Source organism: Equus przewalskii, chromosome 7 (assembly GCF_037783145.1).
Source record: "Equus przewalskii isolate Varuska chromosome 7, EquPr2, whole genome shotgun sequence".
Classification (NCBI taxonomy): domain Eukaryota; kingdom Metazoa; phylum Chordata; class Mammalia; order Perissodactyla; family Equidae; genus Equus; species Equus przewalskii.
This window is the reverse complement of record NC_091837.1, coordinates 435,400-458,191: the sequence shown is the minus strand read 5'-3', so window position 1 is coordinate 458,191 and position 22,792 is coordinate 435,400. Positions and strand designations below refer to the sequence as shown.

The 22,792-nt window shown below is 51.3% G+C and overlaps 2 protein-coding genes across 17 annotated transcripts in view; one reads left to right on the top strand and one right to left on the bottom strand.

The window, feature by feature from the left end:
- Positions 1-621, bottom strand: part of TXNRD2 (thioredoxin reductase 2) — a 51,280-nt gene extending 50,659 nt beyond the window's left edge. Inside the window, exon 1 of one of the 5 annotated variants that reach the window (XM_008542685.2) lies at positions 586-621. Coding sequence is in view for 4 of the 5 variants with exons in the window: in XM_070628069.1 (XP_070484170.1) it covers positions 279-360 (82 nt within the window). In the remaining variant the exon portion in view is untranslated. Of the gene's footprint in view, positions 1-278; positions 406-585 lie in introns of those variants that run through there. The other 4 variants (XM_070628069.1, XM_070628067.1, XM_070628064.1 and 1 more) reach the window with 4 other exon arrangements.
- On the top strand, positions 318-21,900 carry LOC103546193 (catechol O-methyltransferase). Of its 12 annotated transcripts, XR_011542156.1 has the most exons (7): positions 343-464; positions 15,186-15,807; positions 16,065-16,344; positions 18,260-18,453; positions 18,804-18,935; positions 19,687-19,891; positions 20,699-20,836. XR_011542156.1 is itself a non-coding variant. In XM_070628086.1 (6 exons), exons 3-6 carry the CDS (start codon positions 16,065-16,067, stop codon positions 19,935-19,937), a joined length of 621 nt encoding a protein of 206 aa, XP_070484187.1. In that variant the 5' UTR covers positions 345-464; positions 15,186-15,807; the 3' UTR covers positions 19,938-21,900. The 12 variants fall into 12 exon arrangements, 11 of the variants coding, with proteins under 11 accessions (XP_070484180.1, XP_070484187.1, XP_070484181.1 ...); XM_070628086.1 differs by lacking the exon at positions 19,687-19,891 and having other exon boundaries at positions 345-464; positions 19,923-21,900; XM_070628080.1 differs by lacking the exons at positions 19,687-19,891; positions 20,699-20,836 and adding an exon at positions 21,458-21,900 and having other exon boundaries at positions 348-464; positions 16,096-16,344.
- Positions 21,901-22,792: the final 892 nt, after the last annotated feature.

The following is a 22,792-nucleotide window of genomic DNA, read 5'->3' as shown; positions in this document are numbered from 1 at the left end:
CTGCTCAGAGCCCAGGGTGCCCTGGCGCCCCTCATTGATTCTCTGCGTGGGCCTATACTGAGCACCTGCTGTGTGGCCGCTAGGGTCTTGGGCGGGCGGCGGTCCGCTCTGCCCAGGGGCGTGCACACGAGATGGTGCCTGGTAACCTCGGGAGCGGAGCCACCACCATCGGCAGGACACAGTTAAGACTGGGCAGCACCGGGGCGAGCACAGGTCACTCCACCCAGCAGCACACGCCAGGGGCGCCCCGCGCCACAGCGCCGCCCAGGTCCCCCTACCTGCCGCGCCCCGCGCCCCGCCCGCCGCGGCCCGGATCCGCCACTGGAAGCGCACGCCGGGTGCCCGCAGGGCCGCCGCCATCGCCGCCGTCCCGCGCCAGTCCTCGCGGGGTCCTCCGGCGCCGGGCTGCCCGCTGCGCTGCCTGTACCGCGACGGCGCCGGGCGAGGTGAGGGCGCCGGGCGAGGTGAGTGCGCCGGGCATTCCGCGGAGCTGGACTGGGGGCGGCCGGACCTGGGCGGGGGTCTGCACCTGGGGTGAAGGATTCGGAAGAGCGTGGGGGTTCGAACCGGGTGAAGGGATCTGACCTGGGGCAGGAGGTCCGACCTGGCGCGGGGGTCCGGCTGGCGAGTGGGGAATTTGGAAGGAGGAGAGGGACCCGCCCTGGGGCGGGGGTCTGCGGACCTGGGGCGGAGGATCTGATCTAGGGCGGGGGCTGGGGGATCTGCCCCTGGCTAAGGAGCTCCGATGGGGCTGGGCATTGGCCTGGGGGGAGCATCCCACCTGGGGCGGGGGTCTCTGGACAGGAGGCGGCGCGCCAGACTGGATCGAGGGAGTGGGAGGCCTGTGCTCGAGTGGGAAGATCCGACCTGGGGATAGGGGTCAAGACAGGGTGGGGGATCCGGGGTCCCATGGGGATCCAGAGCCTGACATCGGGGGTCTGTCCTTGGGGAGGGCTCTGACCTGGTGGCCGACCCGGTGGCACAGGCAGGGCCTGGCTCACACTTGGGAGGGTCACATTGGTCTTCTGCTGGGATCAGCCCCTGGAGAGTGGGCGAATTGTGGGACCGGCCGAAGGGGCTGAGTAATCTCCCGAACAGGTTCCCTCTTGGAGGCCTTGGGGTACCCCCAGGCCTTTCTTTTCGGGGCAACGGCTGCCCCACCAGGAAGGGGATGCCCGGAGCCCAAGACCCCACGGGACTGGGTCTGGGTGGTGTGGTCTCAGGCCCAGGGTTGAATGTAGACAAAGGGGAAGTCCCCCAGGCCTGACCTGCTGCCGGGCCAGCCTTTCAGGTTTTTCCTGCCAGGGAGTTCTGGGTCCTTTGCCTGAGCTGGAGCTGCCCTGAGTGGCTGCCCTGGAGGGGTTAGGAGGAGCACTGTGGGGCCTGAGAAGATGGGCTGTGGATGAGCTGAGTGGTGACAGATCCTATTCAGTAACTGCTGGCAGTAGGGAGGGGCTGAGCGCCCTTCTGTTGGCTCAGAGGCTCTGGGCCTGGTAAAGGGAGGATGAGGGAGCAGGGAGGGGGATGGTGGGGGCTTGAGAGACGCAGGGAAGTGAAGAATTGCAAAAAGCAGAAATGGGGGTTTGGTGCGTGTGACACCTGCCTGGGTTTGCTGACTGGGCTTCTGGAAGTGAGGCTCCTCTCCTCCCACAGAGGCGGGAGCTGGGCTCCTGTCCTCAGGTGCTGGCGGGAGCAGTCGCTTCTTTTGTCAGCCTTGGGTTTTCTCAGGCAGGCACCTTAAGGGGACAGAGGTCATCCCAGGGGGCTGGCCTTGAGCTGCTGGACACTATGCTAGCGTTGTTCGAGTCTTTGTTAGCCAAGGTTGAGGCCTAGTCAAGAAGAAAGCTCAAGGGAGCCTGGTTAGGGTCTGGTCAAGGAGAGATCTTGGTCAGGTCCCCTCTTGCTGGAGAAGAAGGTCTCTTCTTTCCTCTGAGACATCTAAGTCTGTTTTCCATTTGATCACCCTTTGTTCATCAAAGAGCAGCTGAACCACAGGTTGGGTCGTGGTAGTAGAGGATATTTGCTGGATGGCTGAGAGATCAGGCATTTAATGAAGGGCATTTCTATGGAAACAGAAAGAAAAGCAGAAATTAATGGTTGGAGCTGGCTGTAAACCCAGTTTTTGAGTCCCAAGGCCCCTAGTTGAGAAGAGCTGCGTTAAGTTGTAAGCATCTCCGACTGGTGGAGTGAGGATGGCAGCGGCAGTCTGGTGGATGTCCTGGTTTGTAGTTTGAATGTAGTGATAGCATAGATGTCAGCGTCACAGTTGAGGTTATTTCCCAGAGCAGAGCATGGTAGGTGTGGGAGTTCCAGTGGACTTTCTGAGCGGCCCAGGCAGCAGCAGCTGCAGGAATGAAGGTGGCCCACACATGACTTGTGATGAGTGCTTTGAAGTTTATATATGGTTGTCTGGCTTTGGCACACAGAACTGCCTCAGATCCTGGAGGAAAAGGGCAGCTACGAGACAACTGGAGTCCCAGGAAGGGTGTGGGCAGTCAGGTTTTAGTTCTTGGAGATGGCAAGTCAGGAGACAGGGAGGAAAATTGGAAACGTCAGTTTGGAGAGTTGTAACCAGATGTTGAAGGAAACTAGAACTGAGGATTTAGGAAGGGCTGACAAGACGTGTAGGACCGCAGGACCCAGTCCAACTACAGGTAGATAATAAAACCTTAAGGACAATGAATAGGACTAGATTATTTGTCTCCAATAAGACATAAAATTTCTCTCTATAATCACTTCCGTTTTTGACCAAAGATAATCAAAGTAAGATTATTCTTGTTTAAAAAATAATTCTGGTCCCATTAAATTTGGCCTGATTGGGGCCAGCCCAGTGGCGCAGCGGTTAAGTTTGCACATTCTGCTTCTCGGTGGCCTGGGGTTCGCCGGTTCGGATCCCGGGTGCGGACATGGCAGCGCTTGGCAAAAGCCATGCTGTGGTAGGCGTCCCACGTATAAAGTAGAGGAAGATGGGCACAGATGTTAGCTGAGGGCCAGTCTTCTTCAGCAAAAAGAGGAGGATTGGCAGTAGCTAGCTCAGGGCTAATCTTCCTGAAAAAAAAAAAATTTGGCCTGATTATTTACATGAGGGCAGCAAGCATGGTAATTGGCCATATAGACTTTTTAAAGTTTGCTTTGTGCAACTTTTTATAGGGAATCTTAGATTGGACTTTTAAAAGCCTCTGGGGGCTAGCAAGCCAACTAAGAACTTGCCATCTGGGGCTGGCCCTGTGGCCGAGTGGTTAAGTTCGTGCACTTTGCTGCAGGCGGCCCAGTGTTTCGTTAGTTCGAATCCTGGGCGCGGACATGGCACTGCTCATCAAACCACACTGAGGCAGCGTCCCACATACCACAACTAGAAGGACCCACAACGAAGAATAAACAACTATGTACCGGGGGTGGGGGTGGGGGTGGGGGGGGGCTTTGGGGAGAAAAAGGAAAAAAATAAAATCTTTTAAAAAAAAAAGAAAAGAACTTGCCATCAGAATTCACCTGTGGATTTGGGTGAATTCCTGTCTTCTCAAGGTCTCCAAAATATCCTAAGGCCTCTGGGCCTGCTGGGAAATGAACTTCCTTACTCACTGGGAGGCTGGGAACCCTGTCAGCCAGGTACCAAGCCAGCTTTTTCAAGAGGGCTTCTGAGCATTGGCTCTGGGAAGTTGACTGCAGTTCCTTAAAACTGTCTGGTCATATCTGATTCTATATTTCATTGTTAAATTCTTTGGCAATATAACTAATCTTTTTAATTATGTCCTATCACAAGGAGGACAGATTCTCATTGAACCTATGCCAATAGCTATCACCATGAAGATAAGAATGCTCAGTAACAGTTTTTGAGTTTTGGAGAGATCAGGCAGGGAGAAAAAGATAAATGCTTCAATTTTGTCTATGAAGGTATAATTTGCTGGACTGTTAGGAGTCATGGATAGCTTAAGAGAAAAGGGAAGTGTTTTTTTAATATCCAAAAAATACAACGTTAAAGAGCCAACAATATTACAAACAAAACCCATGAAAAATTATGATAATCTTTTATCAGTTTGCTCAGTCCCATGGAGTTAATTCTTGTTCTGCTTGACCTTGGTCAGCGGTTTCGTGACCCCATCAGTTTCTCCACTAGGTCCTGGAGATCCGACTCAGTCTGCTGGGATGTCTCAGAGTTGTTTCAGCAGCGCCCTCAGAAGCGTGTGCCCCACGGTACCTGGCATAGTCCTTTCCGTGGGTTTCAGAGACAGTCCCTTTTCATTGCCGAGGGGGCACTCTGGCCTGTAGCTCCTGCAAATGCTTTTGGAGAAGAATCAGAGCCAAACGAAAACGAGCTGTCGTATGGCAGGAAGAACATTGCTCTACCCCCTGGGTCCTTCTGGCGGGTCTAAGAATTAAGTAGACGTGAGACGGAATAGCAGGAGAAAATCAGAGTTTAATAACAGGTGTACATGGGAGAAACCCAGGAAAATAGGTAACTCACCAGAATGGCCAAAGCTGCCGCCTTTAATACCGTCTTCAGCTAAAGACACGGGATGTTGCGGGCGGGGGTGGGGGGGGTGGGGGGGGCGGGTTGGTGGTTTGGGACTTCAACAGGGAGGAAGGCGATTCACATGGAGATGGAAATGGAAATGTTTGATAAGCAAGTGTTTGCTGGGCCATCTATAGACAGTGTGATGGGGGAGTAAGAACTTTGATTAAAAGGGGCTTTCTAGTACCTTCTGTCCACCACACCTGGAATTATCTATGGTGATAGCTGCTTCCTGGGACAGGCCTTCTATCTTAAATCCTTTTAGGCAGTTAGGGGGAAGGTCAGAGCTACCTTCAGAGTTTTTTTTGCCTTTAAAAATAGTCAAGCCAAAGAGACACATTTTGGGGTACCCAACTTTGATCCCCCACAGTCCCGCCTTTGAAACTTTAAGAAGTTTCACAGTCCAGGAGTTGAGTTAGTAGATTGTCTCATCTCACTGAACACCTCTCATATTTCTCATGATAGATCAATCCAGTTAAATTCACTTCAGAAGGCGGTGATGCAGGTGGGTTCCCAAAGCTAGGCCTGTATTGTGTAAGCAAGCAATCAGATATTTAGGAAGAAGCATTTCTGTGGAAACAAAAAGAAAAACAAGGTTAGTGGTTGAAGCAAATTATAAACCAGTTTCTCAGTTTCTGAGCCCAGGGGACACCCAGTCAAGAAGATTTCTAGGGGGCTGGCCCCGTGGCTGAGTGGTTAAGTTTGTGCACTCTGCTTCGCCAGCCCGGAGTGCTGCCTGTTGGGATCCTGGGTGCGGACATGGCACCGCTCATCAGGCCATGCTGAGGCGGCATCCCACATGCCACAACTAGAAGGACCCAAAACTAGGACACACAACTATGTACTGGGGGCTTTGAGGAGAAGAAGAAGAAAAAAAAAGAAGAGAAGATTGGCAACAGATGGTAGTTCAGGTGCCAATCTTTAAAAAAAAACAGAAGATTTCTAAGTGTCAGGGTCGAAGCACCTTTTGCAGTTTGAAATGTCTCTGGTGATGTCATCAGGTGCTCAGGTATCTTTTGAGTGGCTCACACAGCAACAAGTCTGCTGTCGTGGGGACACTCTTAAGTTCACATCAGGTTGTCCAGCTTCAGTTTGCAGAGCTTCAGAAACAAGGGTGGATTTGCTACAGAGCCAGAATGAGTCCGCTCCCTGGCGGGTTAAAATCAGGCTCTCCATCACAAGTATTCATCACACAAAGCAAAGTGTATTTATGGCAAGTAGGAGACCACGTGGAATCATTTCCAAAGTCGCGGCTCCCTGAACAAAGGGAAGCAGGTCTTCTTATTTCGGGTGGGGAGTGAACATTGCAAAGGAAAGTTTTGTCATCACATGTGGAGGTAGGTATTAGCTGGCACAGGCGCAATCTGGAAGCATGCTCTCACACACGTTGCACGTTATGCTAATAAGGCATAGGCTCCTCCTAGGGCAGAGATTATAGTATTCAGATGAGGAAAAGGTCATCTTCAGGTCATCTGTGCGCGTGCTGCCCTCATGGTGGGGCTTGATCTGGTTCAGGCTAGTTTTGGTTGTATCTCTTCCCAGCATAGCTCTGAAAAACAATGTGGAGGGAGCGCTCAGCACCTTTACACTTCCTTCGAGCTGCTTACGGAATGCACCAGTGCAGTTTCAGTTCTCAAGGATTCCAAATGAAAATGAGGGAAAAAATTGAAAATGTTAGCTTGGAGATTTTTAGCTCAACATTTCAAGTGACTAGAAGAATTCAGGATCCAGTCCAGTTTACAGATAGAAAACAAGACCTCAAAGACAATTAACAGAACTAGAATCTAATATCTACTATTGCATATTGTAGTTTCTGCTGAAACGTAATTTTTTTCTCTAAAATCGCTCTCATTTTTACCAAAGATAGCCAAATTAAGACTAACTGGTTTGCAAAATAAGTCTAGTTTCAATAAACTTGGCCCAATTGTTTACATAAGTACAGCAAGAATAGCAACCGATCTTATAGGCTCTTTTAAATCTGCTTTGCTGGGGGGCTGGCCCCATGGCCGAGTGGTTAAGTTTGCACGCTTTGCTGCAGGTGGCCCAGTGTTTCGTTGGTTCGAATCCTGGGCACGGACGTGGCACTGCTCATCAAACCACGTTGAGGCAGCATCCCACATGCCACAACTAGCAGGACCCACAACGAAGAATATACAACTATGTCCTGGGGGGCTCTGGGGAGAAAAAGGAAAAGAATAAAATCTTTAAAAAAAATAAGTTAAAAAAATTAAAAGAATAAATCTGCTTTGCTGGATCTTTTTATCAGGAATCTCAGATCGAACTTTATAGGCCACTGGAGGCCAGGGAAGCAAAGTCAAGGACTTGTCATCAGACTTCGCCTGCAATACCTACAGATTTGGGTGAATTCCTCTCTTCTCGAGGTTCCCAAAATATCCTGAGGTTCTTTACACCTGCCAGGGAAGTGACATTCTTTACTCACGTGGTAAGGTTGTTGGTAACCCTGTGAGTAAGGTATCAGGCCAGTATTTCCAAGGGGCTTTGTTTCGTAAAGTCAATTTTTGTTTCTTACCTGCCTCGTCATATCTGAGTCTATGCATGTTTCTCTCAAGTGTGACATTCCAGTCAAAGCTTTGATAATATAAGCAATGTTTCCAATTGTATCCTGTTATAAGGAGAACAGATTCCTACTAAACTTATGCAAATAACTACAGGTGAATATTCACTCATTAAGAGTTTCCAAATTCTGGAGGGATCAAGTAGGGAGAAAAAGATAAATGTTTCAATTCTGCTTATAAAAGTATAATTTACCAAATTGCTATGTCATAGTTAGCTTAAGAGAAAAAGATTTTCTTAAATCTGAAAAGAACAGAGCATTAAAAAATCAGCAATATTTCAAACAAGAGTCATAAAAATTATAATCATCTTCATCAGTTCACTTAGTTCCATGTAATCGACTCTTGATCTTGATCTTTTGCTAGCAGTTTCATGAAGTCATCAGTTTTTCCATTAGAGTTCTGTAATTTCTTACCCAGTTCAGTTTTACAATCTGAAAGTTTATCAGAAACCTGTATTCTAGAGTAAGTGTCAGAGTCCTTTTCATGAATCTCTCTGAAGCTGAAACATTTTTGCAAAAGCATCAAAGTAAAACAATTACTGTTTGTAAATGATGAAAGACTTAAAAATGGCAATTGACAAAGAAATTTGGTTGTTTCTGTGACACACCACACTTTAAAATAATAACTAGAATTATGACTGACAACTAGGATCGATCAGAATTTTAGGAATGTTATATAACTTTAAAAACACTTATATCAATAACATTTACCCACACAGTATCATAGGTCCCTATGAAACAATGCTTAGTTATCCATTTAACCATGGTGAAAATTAAAGATTTTTAGATGAATGCAGAAAATTAAATAACTATAAGAGAAACCTTAGCGCTTGTTGTTAAAGACCTGATAAAACAATACAGGAAATTTATTTTGATAAAACATTAAATCCTTACCCTCCTGGTAGACTACTCAAAGAAAAGCCTTTCATAATCTCTTTATCAAGAGCAGACTAAAAGTTTAAGAATTATCTTTTTAAGAGAGAGAAAATGAAATTCTAATTTTTGCACCAGCTTACTTTTTATATTAAAACTCATTTACTTAATTAAATTCATTTTAATCTAACCCAACTTGATCATGCACAAAACTCTTTCCACAAGGTTACTCTTCCACAAACCTTTAACTTTCTTTTTACATTCAGAATTTATCCCATGCCTTCTTTCTCCTGTCCTATTACTTAGGACAAATATATCTTTCTTAGAAAAACAAACAAAAATATTTCCAGTCTTTACACCTTCTTTACTGAAAATATACATCTTACTTTCCTTGAATACAAAGATATTTTCCTTATTAATTTTTAGTACCTTTAATCACATATTAGAATTTTTAACCCTTAGAAACCTTAATTTTTAGTGAAAACTAAGAAGTAAGCAATTATAAACTGTCCTCTACATTAGCAGTCTGTGGGTTGGCAAGTTTATAAATACTTTTTATAAACTTGAACATGCTAGAAATTCCTAGAAACATGCTATTTCATAGTACAATCTTTAAATAAAATACAAGGCATGTTTACTAATAGATCCAAATATTTTTGGGTTTTCTGTAATAAGAAGCCAGAAGTAGATAAACCTCTATTTAATAATTAATGTCTAATACTTTATGTTATTTAGAAATGATCTAGATAGTCAATGAATTTTCCATCACTTAATTAACCTAGCAAAACTTCAAAGTTTCAAGTTACCAAAGAGATTTTGGAAGATATTTTAAATACATATGCCATAAACTATAATTATTGCTATACGTTTATCTATAAACTCCCATCCCACTTGTATCTAAATCATCTGCTTCCAACAATTATGTTTAGATTACCCATGAAAATTTTATGAGACATTACACAAAATTAGCTATCATTTTAAGCTATTATTTTGCTGATAAATTGTAACAGAGATAATATGAGCTTATTTGACTAGTAAACCCAGGCTATATGTCTGCATTGCATCCAGTGCTGATAAGTTTGAGGACATGCCTATTTTAGTGAATCCAAAAAACTTAAGCTTTCATTCACCAAAGACTATTTCATATCGTGTTAACTTGAAAAAAATTTGGGTTAGTTTCTGTTATGTTTAGGAATAATTTATGTAAATGCTTACTTTACACTAGTTAAACAGAGCTCTTAATTTTTGGCCATGCATTCTGGAGGTAGAAAAATATCACATATATATAACATGCATATAGACATACATACACAAAGACTCCACAGCTATTTTAAAACTTTAGGACAATGTACCATATCTTTACAAGTCTGCACAAAGCATTTAACAAAGGCCCTCTTTCTAAGTGCACAGTTTAACCCCAGACCAACTTACCTGGGGGGCGGGGAGGGCTTTTAGTGTCTTTTTTATTAGCACCTGATATTAGCCTCTAGTTTTTATCTCACAGAGTGTGGGGGCACAGACAATCCCCTTTTTTTGGTGAGGAAGATTGGCCCTGAGCTAACGTGTGTGCCAATCTTCCTCTGTTTTTATGTGGGATGCCACCACAGCATGGCTTCATGAGTGGTGGTAGGTCTCTGCCCGGGATCTGAACCTATGAACCCCAGGCCACCGAAGCAGAGCGCACGAACTTCACCACTATGCCACCAGGCCAGCCCCTCAGGCAACCCTAGTGACTTCCTTTTAGCATGTTTAATTAACGTTGTCTGAAGGGCAGATTTATATGCTGTCTTACAATCAGGCAGGGGAAGTGTTCCCCAGTGAGACACAATGTCTATGCCCACAACACAATCTATAATACAATCAGGCAAAGAGATGCAATCACTCACATAAAGCCTATAAATTGTTTTCCCACAAAATTTCCCCTCAATTTCATCCACTCATGCTTCTAATCATAGCTTCCGCCTGGACTTCATCAACAGTTCTCAGTCTTATAATATTGGGTAGGGGAAGCATCCACAGCCAGACTGTCCATTTTCAAAATATGCTCAGGCAAAGCTGATATAACCTCTTTATATAAAATTAGCTCAAACTTTATAATCTTATCAACACTTATACTTTTACATTTTCTCAATTTAATTGTAGCCTGAGTTAGGGCCTTAAGGCTAGTCATTATTTGTTTTGCATTTCTTTTTTGTTTGGTCATTTAATAGGTACCAATAAAACAATTAAGACAAGAGCACTCTAAAAATCTTTCCAACTTAGAAGTTTTTCCAATTTCAATGATAATAGCGACTCAAACCAATAAGCCTTTATGGTTCAACCATGGATGCAAGAGGCATCCCCAAAAGAGAGTGCGAAAGAAGCCACCCCACAAGACCCAGAACGTTCACTCCCAGAAATAATCTAAGAAAGCAAAGGCTTCTGCTGCACAGGCAGAGGTGCACTGACAAGCAACGAAGGTTGAGACGACAAAGGCCCCTGATGGAAGCAATGGGACCCCTGATGACAAACTCACCTGAGAGCTGACACAGCCAGACAAAGAGTGCTTCTTGGAACCCCAGTCTATTTGACTGGCCGCCATGATGCACACCAGTATGTGCATCCTCCAGAAGGTGGAGACCAAAGAGGTCACAAAGCCAAGCTCTCAAGACATAGAATAAGACAAAAGAAAAACCCTCATCTAATATGCACATTAACAGCTTTAGCTAAGCCTTGGGTCTCTTGGAGCCAGACTAATACCTAGGAGGGTGGTGCCATGGGGTGGGGGGTTGTGTGTGTTTTGCTGAGTACCTCATTGCATGGAAATTTTCTTGAAGTTGGTGGGGGACTTGTCATCTACTCCATTGTGTGACCAACTTATACTATCACAGGAGTCTGCATGAGGTGGCGAGCGCCCTAAAGGCTCTTAACTGCTCGACCTGTGCCCACCAATACTGCAGGCACTTTGGCTTCTAAGATGCCTTTAGCAACAGCTTTCACCTCATGCACATATTCCCAGAAACAGGCATATGGAGATGCCTATGTCTTGCCCTGTGGTTTTTCCTTTTTATCATAAGTGGTACAAGAGACAGAGACAAGGAAAACAGTGACCATCTCTGGGAGAAGGATCAAGAAACCAATGAGTACTCAAATGAAATTTCCCCAAGTCACTGAGCCCAAGAAGCTAGCTTCACCAATATTTTCTCCTGCTAATTTACATTTAGAAAAGGGAAAAAAACCTCACCACTCTTGTTTCCACTGGACCCTGCAGGCAGAGATCCAGGAGACTGATGTGGTAAGAAGTCTTCCCTCCTGCCAGCTCTTGTCAAGGGCCCAGGATCTCTCAGATTCAGTAGTCCAGGAGTGAGCAGCATCCAGCCAGTAAAGTTTTGTCCCTTCATGGTCACCAAACTGTAGGGGAGGAAGAACATTCCTCTACCCTCTAAGTCCTTCTGGCTGGGCTGCAAATTAAGTTGACATAAGACAGAGTAACAGGAGGAAATCAAACAAGTTTAATAATGTGTACATGGGAGAAACCCAGGAAAACTGAGTAACTCACCAGAATGGCCAAAGCTGCCACCTTAAATACCATCTTCGCTAAATACAAAGGAGGATGTTGGGGGTTGCAATGTGGACTTCAAAGAGGGGGGGTAAGGAAACTTACATGGAGATGGAAATGCAACTGTTTGATAAGCAACTGTTTGGGGGCCATCTATGGACAATGGGACCCCAGGGATAGACTTTAATAGAAATTAGCTTGTTTGTACCTTCTGTCCACCACACCTGGAATTATCCATGGTGATAGCCCCTTCCTGGGACAGGCCTTCTCTCTTAAATTCTTTTAGGCAATTAGAGGGAAGGTCAGTTTCCTTCAGAGTTTTTTTTTTGTCCTTAAAAATAAGCCAAAGAGACACATTTTGGGGTGGCCAGTTTTGATCCCCCATACTGTGGATGACAAAAGAGTTTAAAAGGCCCTGGGGAAAGATCCGATGAGAGTTCATTATAAAAATAGCACAATTTGTAAGGAGATTTGGTTGTTTTTGTGAAATACAAGGTCTTAAATAATAACTGGAATTATGACTGATAACATTATAGCAAGACATTTCATGGACAGTGAAGGCATTGACAAATTTCTAGGAAATTTATATAATTTGTGACATTCTTATGTTAACATTTTTTCATGCAAATATAACCTATGGAGGGTTAAACAGCATTTTTTGTTTGGCAATGCCTTTCATGAGATTCAACATATCAAATAAATCTACTTAGTTTAGTACCTCCCTTTTACAAGGTGAAAGAACAAACCCTTGGGGATCTTCAGGGGCCCTCTGGGAAATCCCAAAGTCAGTTCAAGATCAAGAACATTTTATTTAGGATTTGATGTCGGGAAGACAAAGTTGTCAAAAATGTCAAAAAGTTTGAACACTTGACTAAATAGGATCCCAGGTCACTGTGAAACCATATTTAGTTATCCTAATTAACCAAAGTGACAATAAAAGAACTCTAAATGTAGGAGATAACGAGGTTGTAAAACAGCCTTGGCTGTTTTCAGAGTGAGAAGGCTTGGTTCTCTTAAGTAATTGAGGACATGATAATGACAACGTGAAGCACAGGAAATCATTTCCATAAGACTCAGTATCTTTGTTTGCTAGGCAGGTTTCTCAAATGGTAAACAAAAACCTTTTACAATCTCTTATTAAAAGCAGACCAGGGGGGTGGGCACAAGGGGTGAAGGGTTGCACCTACAACACGACTGACAGACAATAGTGTACGGCTGAAATTTCACAAGATTGTAACCTATCATTAACTCAATAAAAAAATTTTTAAAAAAGCAGACCAATAATCTAAGAAACGTTTTATCAGAGAGAAAAAACAAACTCCAATTTTGTATCCGTACATTATTGATGTTAAAGCACATTTTAAAAGCTTTATATATAAATCTAATTTTAGCAGCTTTGACCTCACAGCATAAAATTCCTTTTCCACAAACCTTCTAAAACTTTCTATATCTGTTCACGTTTTTGTCCTGTACTTTCCCTCTTTTTGAATTTGACTTTAGGACAGAATTACTGTGTGTAACAAAAAACATCTACATTCTTTGCATCCTTTCTATATAAATGCAGGTCCTCTTTTCCTCCCATACTTTTGTACACGGTTGTTTTCCCTTCCTTCCCATTGTTTCTAGTAGTAGTTTTATTTTCACACATAGATTATAATTTTTAACCATTAGCAACCTTTATTTTACAGAGAAAACTTGGAAGTAGGCAATTACAAATTGTCATATACCAATATTCTGTAACGGATTAGCACATTTGGTAAATGTACCATCTCATAATCTGTACAGATATGTTTTTAATAGTACAATGTTTTTAATGTGACAAGAAGCACATGTTTATTAATAGACCCAAATATCTTTAGCATCTCTGTAGCATATAAAAATAAGCCAAAAGTGTATTAACTTAGAATTAATACTGAATGCTTCAGCACTTATCTTATTTAGGAACTATTTAGATATTCAAAGAATATCTATTCTTTAACTTAATTTGGCATAACTCTAAGGTCGCAGATTACCAGAAAGATTTTGGAAACTGTTTTTAGACAGACATATTACAAAGCACAATTATTGCTGAAATAAAGTTTGTTGGTATAGTGACTAAATTTGATTAAAATTGAATTTGTCATTTGTACAATCATCAACATCAAATAGATATAATATTAGCTCATTTGGCTAGTATACAAAGTAGAATAAAAATTTAGATTTGCATCATCCTAGTTAATGTTGACAACTCTGAAGATCTGCCTGTTTTATTAAACCAACAATATTAAGCTAGTCTTATTGACTAAAGGTTGACCCACATTATGCGAACTTGAAAAACACGTGAGTTGGTTCCGATATTTCTGGGAGTTTCAGGAAGACAGTTTATATAAGCGCTTACTCCTCTCTAAGCCGGTGAGGGTAGAAGTCCTTGAAGGGGTTTTATAAATTTATTTGGTAGCACCATCTGGAGGTAGGGTAATATCATATATGTGACACACACGCATAATAAACACACAGACAGACGCAGCTAGAGGTCTGATGGTTTTCATTGAAACATTGTAGCCATGTGTCACATACGAATACTATTATATAAAACATGCTGGTGTATGAGATTCCGACGGTATCTTTGCTCTGTGCTACGTTCCTGTTTGAACTGTTTCTGGCAGATGGAGCCGCATAGTTACCTGTTCAGAGTGAGGGCTTAAAGCTCTTTGTAACTAGCCCTTGGGTTTACGTGTCACTTCCAAATTTAGAATTGCTCTCTTGGGAAATATGGCTTGAGCAAAGGGGTTCGTTCAGTTCCCCCGCTTCTCCTAAGGCGCGGGTGCACGTGTGCCATTGTTACCGAACACTGGGTGCTTGTTGTCCCCCAGGATGGAAATCAAGAGAGACAACACAAGGGAGGCTGCGTGGAAAGGAAAGGGGGAGGTGACGCCCATTAGGGAGGGGATTGTGGGGCTATTAGGTGAAGGCTGGGGAGGAGGGCCTGGTCACCGCTTGTAGGGGTGGGTTGTGCTTGCGCCTGCGCTATTGTTCAGCATGCCTCCTCATGCGACGTGTGTATCTTTAGTATGCTAGCTCTCCAGCCCTGGGTGGGATTTTTACTATGCCGATGGGGCTAGGGTCACCTTCAGTGGACTCCTGGGTGCTAGGGCGCATGCCCAAGCCCAGGGACGACCAGGGGCTGTGGAACGTGGATCTTGGCGGCCTCCGTCTGATTCTCCTAGCCTGCCGATTGGTTAGGCCAATCTTGTTAGGGCCTTATCTTGTGGTTCCTGTCTCATTATAACCTAGAGGGCAGACAAGGACCAGGGAGACTGCCGATGTCCCGGGCTGTGGGACACTCGGGGAGACGTCTCCCTGGCTCTCTGGGGCCTTCCAAGCTCCTTCTGGGGAGAGAAAGTAGAGGACAGGGCTGGCCTCGGGGAAAGGGCCCGGATATCTGGACGCTGGTCATTTTCAGGTTATGGTTTCTGTTGATGGCTAACTGGAGGTGAGGGAACTTGGCACAAATGCACAAATGTTGTCTGCTTAGCTGCAGAGCTCAGAGGAGGAGCTGCAGCTCGGAGGGCAGGAGCAGGCTGGGAAAGTCGCTCTGAACGTCAGGGTGGCACGGGGAGTAGGGAGGGGTGTGGGCCGAGGATTTGGGCCCAGAGAACGTGCAGACTTTGGCGTGCTGACCTTGTGTCCACTCTGCCTTGTGTAAATAGGTCACGTGGCATCTGCCTTGCATTTTGTGAACTCTGCTGTGCTGGCCGGCGGCCCAGGGCTGCCCGTCTCAGCCTTGCCCCTGTCAGCAGGGGCCCTGAGCCCAGCTCCGTCTGCCTGCATCCTCAGCTACCTGCCGGAGTGCCGCCTGCCAGGGGAGGCCGTGCTGCAGCAGCCAGCTGGTCACAGCTGGCGTGGCTGGCTCACACTGTGGTGTGGGCAGCAGGCTCCCCTTCCTCATAGAGGAACAGATGCTCCATGTGTGGCTGTCCATGAAGGGAGTGGCGAATGCACCTGTGACCCGTGTGCCTGGCCTGGGGACTGCCTGTGTCCTTCCCTGGAAGCTCCCTTAAAGGACCACTGGAGTCTCCCGGACGGTCTGAGTGTGGGCGCCCAAGGGCCCTGCACACGGGCGGGCCCCCCGTGCGCTGCATCCACCCCAGGCCAGCTGTGCCCCCTCGCTCAGGGCCGCCTGGGAAAGCGCCCAGAGAGGGGGGCTGTGACTGGCAGGCCCCCAGGCAGGAAAGCTAGCCACACACCTGTTCCGGGCACCTGAGAGTGTGGCCCCAAGGACAGGAGGCTTGTTGGGGGGTGGCTGCACTCCCCGAGGCTGACACGAGCTAGGTAACTGGGCATGTGGCTGGCTTCTTGAACCTTGGGGCCCCATCAGCATAAGGGGCCAGTGGTAGCACCCCCAAACTGAGGAGAGGGTGAGTGAGCCAGGAGGGGCAGGTCTGCGCTACCACTGAGGGACTTTGAGCTCCCGCACTGGCTGTGGGGCTGCCTGGCAGGCCACAAAGCACTGAAGCCTGGCACCCTCCCCTGGGCTCCTTCCCTTCCCTTCTCTCCCCTCCTCCCCGCTCCACCCCTGCCTACCTCAGATGCTAGAGCCAACACCCATGCTGTTGGCAGCCTTCTCATTGGGCCTGGCACTGCTGCCTCTGCTCTTCTTCCTGCGACGCTGGGGCTGGCTCCTCATCGGCTGGAACGAGTGCATCCTACAGCCCATCCACAACCTGCTCATGGGTGACAGCAAGGAGCAGCGCATTCTGCGCCATGTGCTGCAGCACGCGGTGGCCGGGGACCCGCAGAGCGTGCTGGAGACCATTGACGCCTACTGCTCGCAGAAGGAATGGGCCATGAACGTGGGCGACAAGAAAGGTGAGTGGCCCAGCCGGCAGGCGGTGGACACGGAAACAGGCCTCAGGCGGGGCAGCCCAGCCCATTTCTGGGTGTTGGGGTGGGGGCTCTTCTGGAGCCCTGGAGGCCCAGGTTGCTGCCCAGCCTCCCTCCCCCCACCAGGAGCAAAGGCCTTGCTGAGACCCTGACACCCACACCGCTGTTCCCATGGGGCGGGAGGGATGTCTAATACACTGTGCAGGAGGCCACTGCTCAGCTGGCCCCTTTGCCACAGACCAGCTCAGCCAACACGAGTGGGAGGTGACAGCAGAGGCTCCAAGCAGGCCCCACACTCGTGCGCCATCCTGCAGACCTGGTGCTGGGCAGCGCATGCATCGGGTGCCTGGTGTCCCTGCCGGGCTTGAGGGTATGCAGAGCTCCTTGAAGTTGCCTGGTCCAGGCCCCTGGCCGTCCCCAGGGCTGCCTCCTGACCTCTGGACTCCAGGCTGGGGCGTGAACATGTGCTGCACTGTCTGGAGTGGAGCTCTGGGGACAGACGTGACAGCCCCCTCAGAGCCTCTGACAGTGTCCAACTCAAGGGAGCCAGGGAGGCTCTGAGTATAGACCATGGGCAAGGTGGGGTGGGGGGTTCCACAGACGGCAGCTCTGGGTTAGGACGATTTGGGGTCAGCCAGGAATCGTGGAAAAGAGAGAGGGACCAGCGTGTGCAAAGGCACAGAGGCTTCAGGCACTTTGGGAGCCTGGATGGTGCATGAGCTTGGACCAGGGCCTCGAGGTAGGGATGGGGTCCTCAGAGGAGGGGCGGGGGCCATCTGAGGTGGGCCTGGGGCCCTCGAGGGGCTGCTGAGGGCGTCAAGGAAGGCTGGGGGCCATCTGGGGAGACCTGGGTGCCTTCCTAATAAGCCTAGGGGCTATTGGGGGGTGCTGTAGGCCTCAGAGGAGGGCTGTGGACCTCAGGGGAGGGTGAAGGGCCATCTGGAGTGGGCTGGATTCATCTGGGGAGGCCTGGGGGCCTCAGGGGACATCTGTGGGCCATCTGGGGAGGCTTAGGGGCCATTGTGGGGTGCTTGGGGCCTCAAGAAGAGCTGGGCACCATCTGGGGAGGGCCAAGTGCCATGCTGGGGGGTGGTGCGTGGTCAGGGAGGGCTGGGGGCCAACAAGGGTGGCCTAGGTGCCATCCTGGGAGGCCAGGGGGCCATTTTGGGGAGTGCTGTGCTCCTCAGAGAAGGGCAGAGCCGTCTGGAGAGTCCAGGGTGTCATCCTGGGTGGGTTGTGGGCCTCAGGCGATGGCTGGGGACCATCTGGAGGGCCTTGGTGCATTAAGAGGTGCTGTTAGCTTCAGGGAGGCCAGGAGGCCATCTGGGGAGGGCTTTGGGCCTCAAGGAGGGCTGGGGGCCAGTCAGGGGTGCTGTGGCCTCAGGGAGGGCTGGGGTCATCTGGGGAGGCCTGGGTGCCATCCTAGTAGGCCTAAGGGTCATTGGGGGATGCCGTAGGCCTCAGCCAGTGCTGGGGGCCATCTGGGGAGGCCAGGGTGCCATCTTTGGAGGGCTGAGGGCCATTGGGTGGTGCTGTGGGCCTCAGGGAGGGATGGGGGCGGGGGCCATCTTGCAGGGACTGGGGTCATATTGGGAGGGCCTCAGGGGCCATCTCTGGGCCATCAGGGGAGGCCTAGGGGCCATTGGGGGGTCCTGTGGGCCTCAGGGAGGGCTGGGGGCCATCTGGGGAGGCCTAGGGGGCATCCTGGGAGGACTGTGGGCCTCAGGGAAGGCTGGGGGCCTTCTGGTATGGCCTGGGGGCCATCCTGGGAGGCCTGGGGGCCTCAGGCAAGGGCTGGGGCCAGGCATCAGGAGGGGCTCTTGCTCGGTTGGGAGGCGCATGTCCTGGCCAGGAGTGGGTCCCCACCATTGCCTGCACTTACCCCTCCCGTGCTCCACAGGCCAGTTCCTGGATGCAGTGGTGCAGGAGCAGCAGCCGTCTGTGCTGCTGGAGCTGGGGGCCTACTGCGGCTACTCGGCCGTGCGCATGGCCCGCCTGCTGCCGCCCGGCGCCCGTCTGCTCACCATCGAGATCAACCCTGACTATGCCGCCATCACCCAGCGGATGCTGGACTTCGCGGGCCTGCAGGACAGGGTGTGGCGCCTGCCCCCTAGACAGATGTGCACACTGCCGCTCCAGGCCCGGCAGGCCGGGTGGGAGGGGAGGGCCCAGGGCAAGACCCATGGTGCAGCTCGAGGCCACAGTGATCCTGCTGCAGGGTCATGGAGGGTTTCACGGGTCCCCCAGCAGCTCCGGGAGGGCGGTCTCGCTGCCCCCATCCACAAGCAGGAAACTCCCAAGGCTGCCCCCACAGGGAGCGGGCAGAAGGGGGCTTGTCTCCCCAGAACCCCAAATAGAGCTGTCGGTGGACTCTCGCGTGGGTGCCCAGGCGTGGTAGTCTGTTTGTCCCTGTGGGTGTGGGCACTGACGGAAATCTGTTCCAGGTAACCGTTGTCCTCGGGGCCTCCCAGGACATCATCCCCCAGCTGAAGAAGAAATATGACGTGGACACGCTGGACGTGGTCTTCCTCGACCACTGGAAGGACCGGTACCTGCCGGACACGCTCCTCCTGGAGGTGAGCCTCGACCCGCCTGGCTGGGATGGGCCTGGGTGCTGGCTGCTGGTGCAGGGGCAGCCGTGTCGGCGGGTCGCGGCCACTCTGAGGAGCCAGGCACCCTAGCCAAGGAGGCCCACCGTGGGCAGAGGGTGTGGCCCTGGAGCTCGGGCACTGAGGGCAGAGCCAGGCTCCACCGCCGCTGGGCCTGCCGGGAGCGGGAGGATCTCAGCAGCTCTGGTGAGCAGTGGTGACGGGGCCTCGCTCCTGGGGAAGCAGCACGGAGGGCCCTTAGTGACGGGAAGCCGGCAGTTCTCTCGGGGCTGCTGGCTCGAAGCTGGGGGTCAGCCCAAAGAGGAGGGGCCCTGGATTGGGAATGGCGGCGCTTTGAAACATGTCCTGCTGCCCTGCAGCTGGGGCTCTGCAGGCCCCTGGCCTGTGCGGGGTTGGGGCAGCCCGGCTCTGCAGCAGCCCAGCCTCCCCCCTCCTCAGTCAGGAATAAAGGGCTTGCGGGCTGGCGGGGGCAGGTGGCAATGCACAGTCCGATGGCTGCTGTGAGGGGCCTCAGCCCCTTGTCACAAGGCGTACCCACAGGGCTGCTTGAGTGTCCTCACAACATGGCAGCTGGCTGTCCCAAGAGCCTGAGTGGGAGAGCGAGAGATAGAGACAGAGACAGAGACAGAGAGACAGAAGGAGCAAGGAGGGAGCCACGGTGCCTCGTATGAGCCAGGCCCTGCGCCCCACACTGTGCTCCCGCTCTTCCCTCTGTCAGGAGCCAGTCTCTGGCGCGACCCACACCCGGGGCGAGCATCCAGACTCCACCTCGTGAAGGAAGGAGGGTCGGGGAACTGTAGAGACATTTGAAACGCCCTTTTGTCCCGCGGTGGTTTGCTCGGACGCCCTGCTCTTCGGGCCAGAATTCTCCAGCGTTCTGTGTCCTCCGTCAGGAGGCCCATGGTGTCCCCAGGGATCCCCAGGTGGGATGGGTGCCGCCTCCTTCCCCCTTAGGTCCAGCTTCCTTGAGGATGCGCCCCGGCACCCTCCAAAGGCCACCACAGCTTCTTCCTCCGCTTGGCTCGTTCATGGTGAACTCGTGGGGTTTGAGTGTCTGATGCCTCTCACTCCTCGGACCGTCCCGTCTGTGGCCAGCGATGCCTCCTGCGTCCCTCAGCACGACCCCAGCAGGCTGGAGCCCCGCCCCCGGCGCCCCCTGGGCATTTCCTGCCCCAGCCTGAGCTGCCCTCTGGGGGCTGGGCCCGGGCTGCTCTCTCTTGGTCTGCTGGCCACCATTGTTAGGAAGTTCCTTCCTTTTCTGTTCTGAAGAGAAGCCGCTCCGGGAGTCACAGTGGTCCTTCCAACTCTGGCTCATGGGCTGTCCCACCACGCAGTCCTCACAGCTGCGTGTGCGCCTCAGGGCCGGCCAGAGGGCCCTCGGCCTCCCCTGTGGCCTGCAGGCTGGGAGTGACAGCCACCAGGAGAGCCCAGACACCCAAGACTGTCCTGGGGCGCCCCCTGGAGGGGTGCAGAGCAGAGCCCCTCGGGTTTAGGTCATTGGGATGTCTGTAGGCTGAGTCACACCTGGGGCCACATGTGGGATTTTGCTCTCAATGTCTAGGATTACTTAGTTTCTTAACTTTTAATTTATGATTTTGTAAAAAAAGGCTCCGTTCCCCCAAAGTCGAATATAGGGGACAGGACAACAGGGGCGTCCCTTGCCTGGTCTTCCCCCCACAGGCAAACCGCTCCTCTCAAGATTTCTCTGTTCATTGTTTCCTGTGATCTAGGCAGTGCCTCCCCACGCCACTCAGAGGGACTGCCCACCCAGGTGGTCTTGGCCTGAGGCTGTGTCTAGCCACTCCTCCTTCCTTCTGAGAGCTTAGGCCCTGGAATGCCAGCTAGCTGCCCCGGGCCCAGCCACGGTGGTGAGGGGCACCTCAAATGCCGGGGCGTGGGGATGTTCACAGCGGACCCCCGAGGGACAGGCTTGTGGCTCCCGAGGTCTGCCCCTCCGCCATCCTCCGGCCCAGCAGGGTGGCCCGGGTCAGGTGGCCTAACCCTCCAGTGACAGCCTCCAGCAGTCCACACACAGGCACCAGGCATCCCTCTTACCTGGAGCAGCCATGTGTTCCTGGCACCCAGTGACCAAGGGACCCACTGGCCTTGAGGTGACATTGTGGGTGGGACCCCAGCCCCATTGTCTCCTCCGCTCATTGTCCAGGTAGCATTTTATGAGCACCTTCTGTGTGCCTGCCACATGCTGTTCTAGGGGCTGGGGATGCAGGAGGGAGCAGAGGGGATCCCTCCTCACAGAGCTGACAGTCTGGACGTTGGACTAGTGCTGGGCACAGCGCGGTCCTGCAGTGGTCACTGCCAGGGGGAGATGGAGGGCAGTGGGAGACCCTGCTGACCCCAGGAGCTAGGGTGGGGCCGACCCCAGGGCCAGGCACAAGCCTCTGTGTGGAGCCCCCACCTGCCCTCCTGGTTTGGAGCGGGCTCCCTGGTCACCCCAATCCTCATCCCCCCCAACCCCCTGTCCCCTGCAGGAGTGTGGCCTGTTACGCAAGGGGACGGTGTTGCTGGCTGACAATGTCATCGTCCCAGGAGCACCGGATTTCCTGGCCCACGTGCGCGGGAGCGGCCGCTTTGAGTGCACGCACTTCTCCTCATACCTGGAGTACTCTCTGTGGGTGGTGGATGGCGTGGAGAAGGCCGTCTACCTGGGCCCGGGCAGCCCAGCACAGCCTTGACCTCCCACCTGTGCCGGGCTCCTTTGCCCAGCCTGCTTCTGAAGGGCACTATGGCTGCCCTGCTGCCAACCCACTTCTGCAGGTTGGAGTCTGTCCTCAATGGGTGACTCAAGGCCTGTGAGGCCGCGGCCAGCCCACACTGACCCTTCTGCACAGCGGTGCTGCGTGCTCATGCACTGCTCCTCCCCAGTGCAACTGGCTCAGCGCATAAAACCATAGCAATAAATCTGGAAAGTGTCTGCTCGTAAAGACCACATCAGGGCAGGCGGAGCTGTGACAGTGTCACTCACCCCCATGAGCATCCCTTTCTCACATGGGCAGGTCCTTGGGCAGTAGACACAGGACGCCGGGGGAAGTTGGGGACATGTGGAAACTCACACAGTCTGCCCTCGAGGTTTGCCATCACCAGGTGGCAGCAATGCCTCAGTGACAGCACTGGGACCAGCAACTCACACCACCCTTCTGGCTCCCGAGCTCTGTCACCTCCTTTTTAAGCATGAGGTGCGGCCTCTTCAGTGAGGTCGGCTGTTAGCCATCTTCCATGCCAGTGTCGGGCTTAAACGATACTAAAATGGAAACTGAAGAGTGACTACTCCGATAGGAGAGGCCGCCCTAGTGCTGCCTCCCACCGCGGTGCTGCTCCTTCCGTCCTCGGCGCCCTGAGCTTTGGCACCAGACACGGGCTGCCCCCTGGACTGGGTGTGAATGCTGCGGGCGGTCCCAGGGGCCCCAGCCCCAGCACTGCTCTTCTTGCAGTCAGGCCCAGGGCGCCTGTCACATCCCCAGGATGTCTGCAGGCTGGGCGGAGTCCCCACCTGGAGGCTGTCCGGCCTAGGACCCCGGAACAGGGCCGCTGGCAGCCCTCACAACCAGCTCTGAGCAGGCAGGCGCAGGGGAAGGTGGCCCTGGCCCTGCAGCAGCGCCAGGCGTGGTCTCTCCGGCCCCTCGGGGCCCCGGGGTGACCCTGAGTGGACGCATCTTCGCCAGTCCGGCTCGGCCTTGTTCATGGGAGAGAGTGGGCTCAGACCACCCCCGGCACTTCTGCAGGCTGCCCAGCTGGCGAGTGAGGAGGGAGAGGTGGTGTGCGTCCCCCCGACTCCAGAGCCAACCGCAGCCCGACCCTGGTCCTTC

Excerpts from the sequence above, each read along its gene's own strand:
- LOC103546193 (XM_070628076.1), top strand. The coding sequence starts at position 16,065 with ATGCTAGAGCCAACACCCATGCTGTTGGCAGCCTTCTCATTGGGCCTG. Across the intron at positions 16,345-18,259 it reads GAACGTGGGCGACAAGAAAG|GCCAGTTCCTGGATGCAGTG; the intron begins GTGAGTGGCCCA and ends CGTGCTCCACAG. Across the intron at positions 18,936-21,457 it reads CGGACACGCTCCTCCTGGAG|GAGTGTGGCCTGTTACGCAA; the intron begins GTGAGCCTCGAC and ends TGTCCCCTGCAG.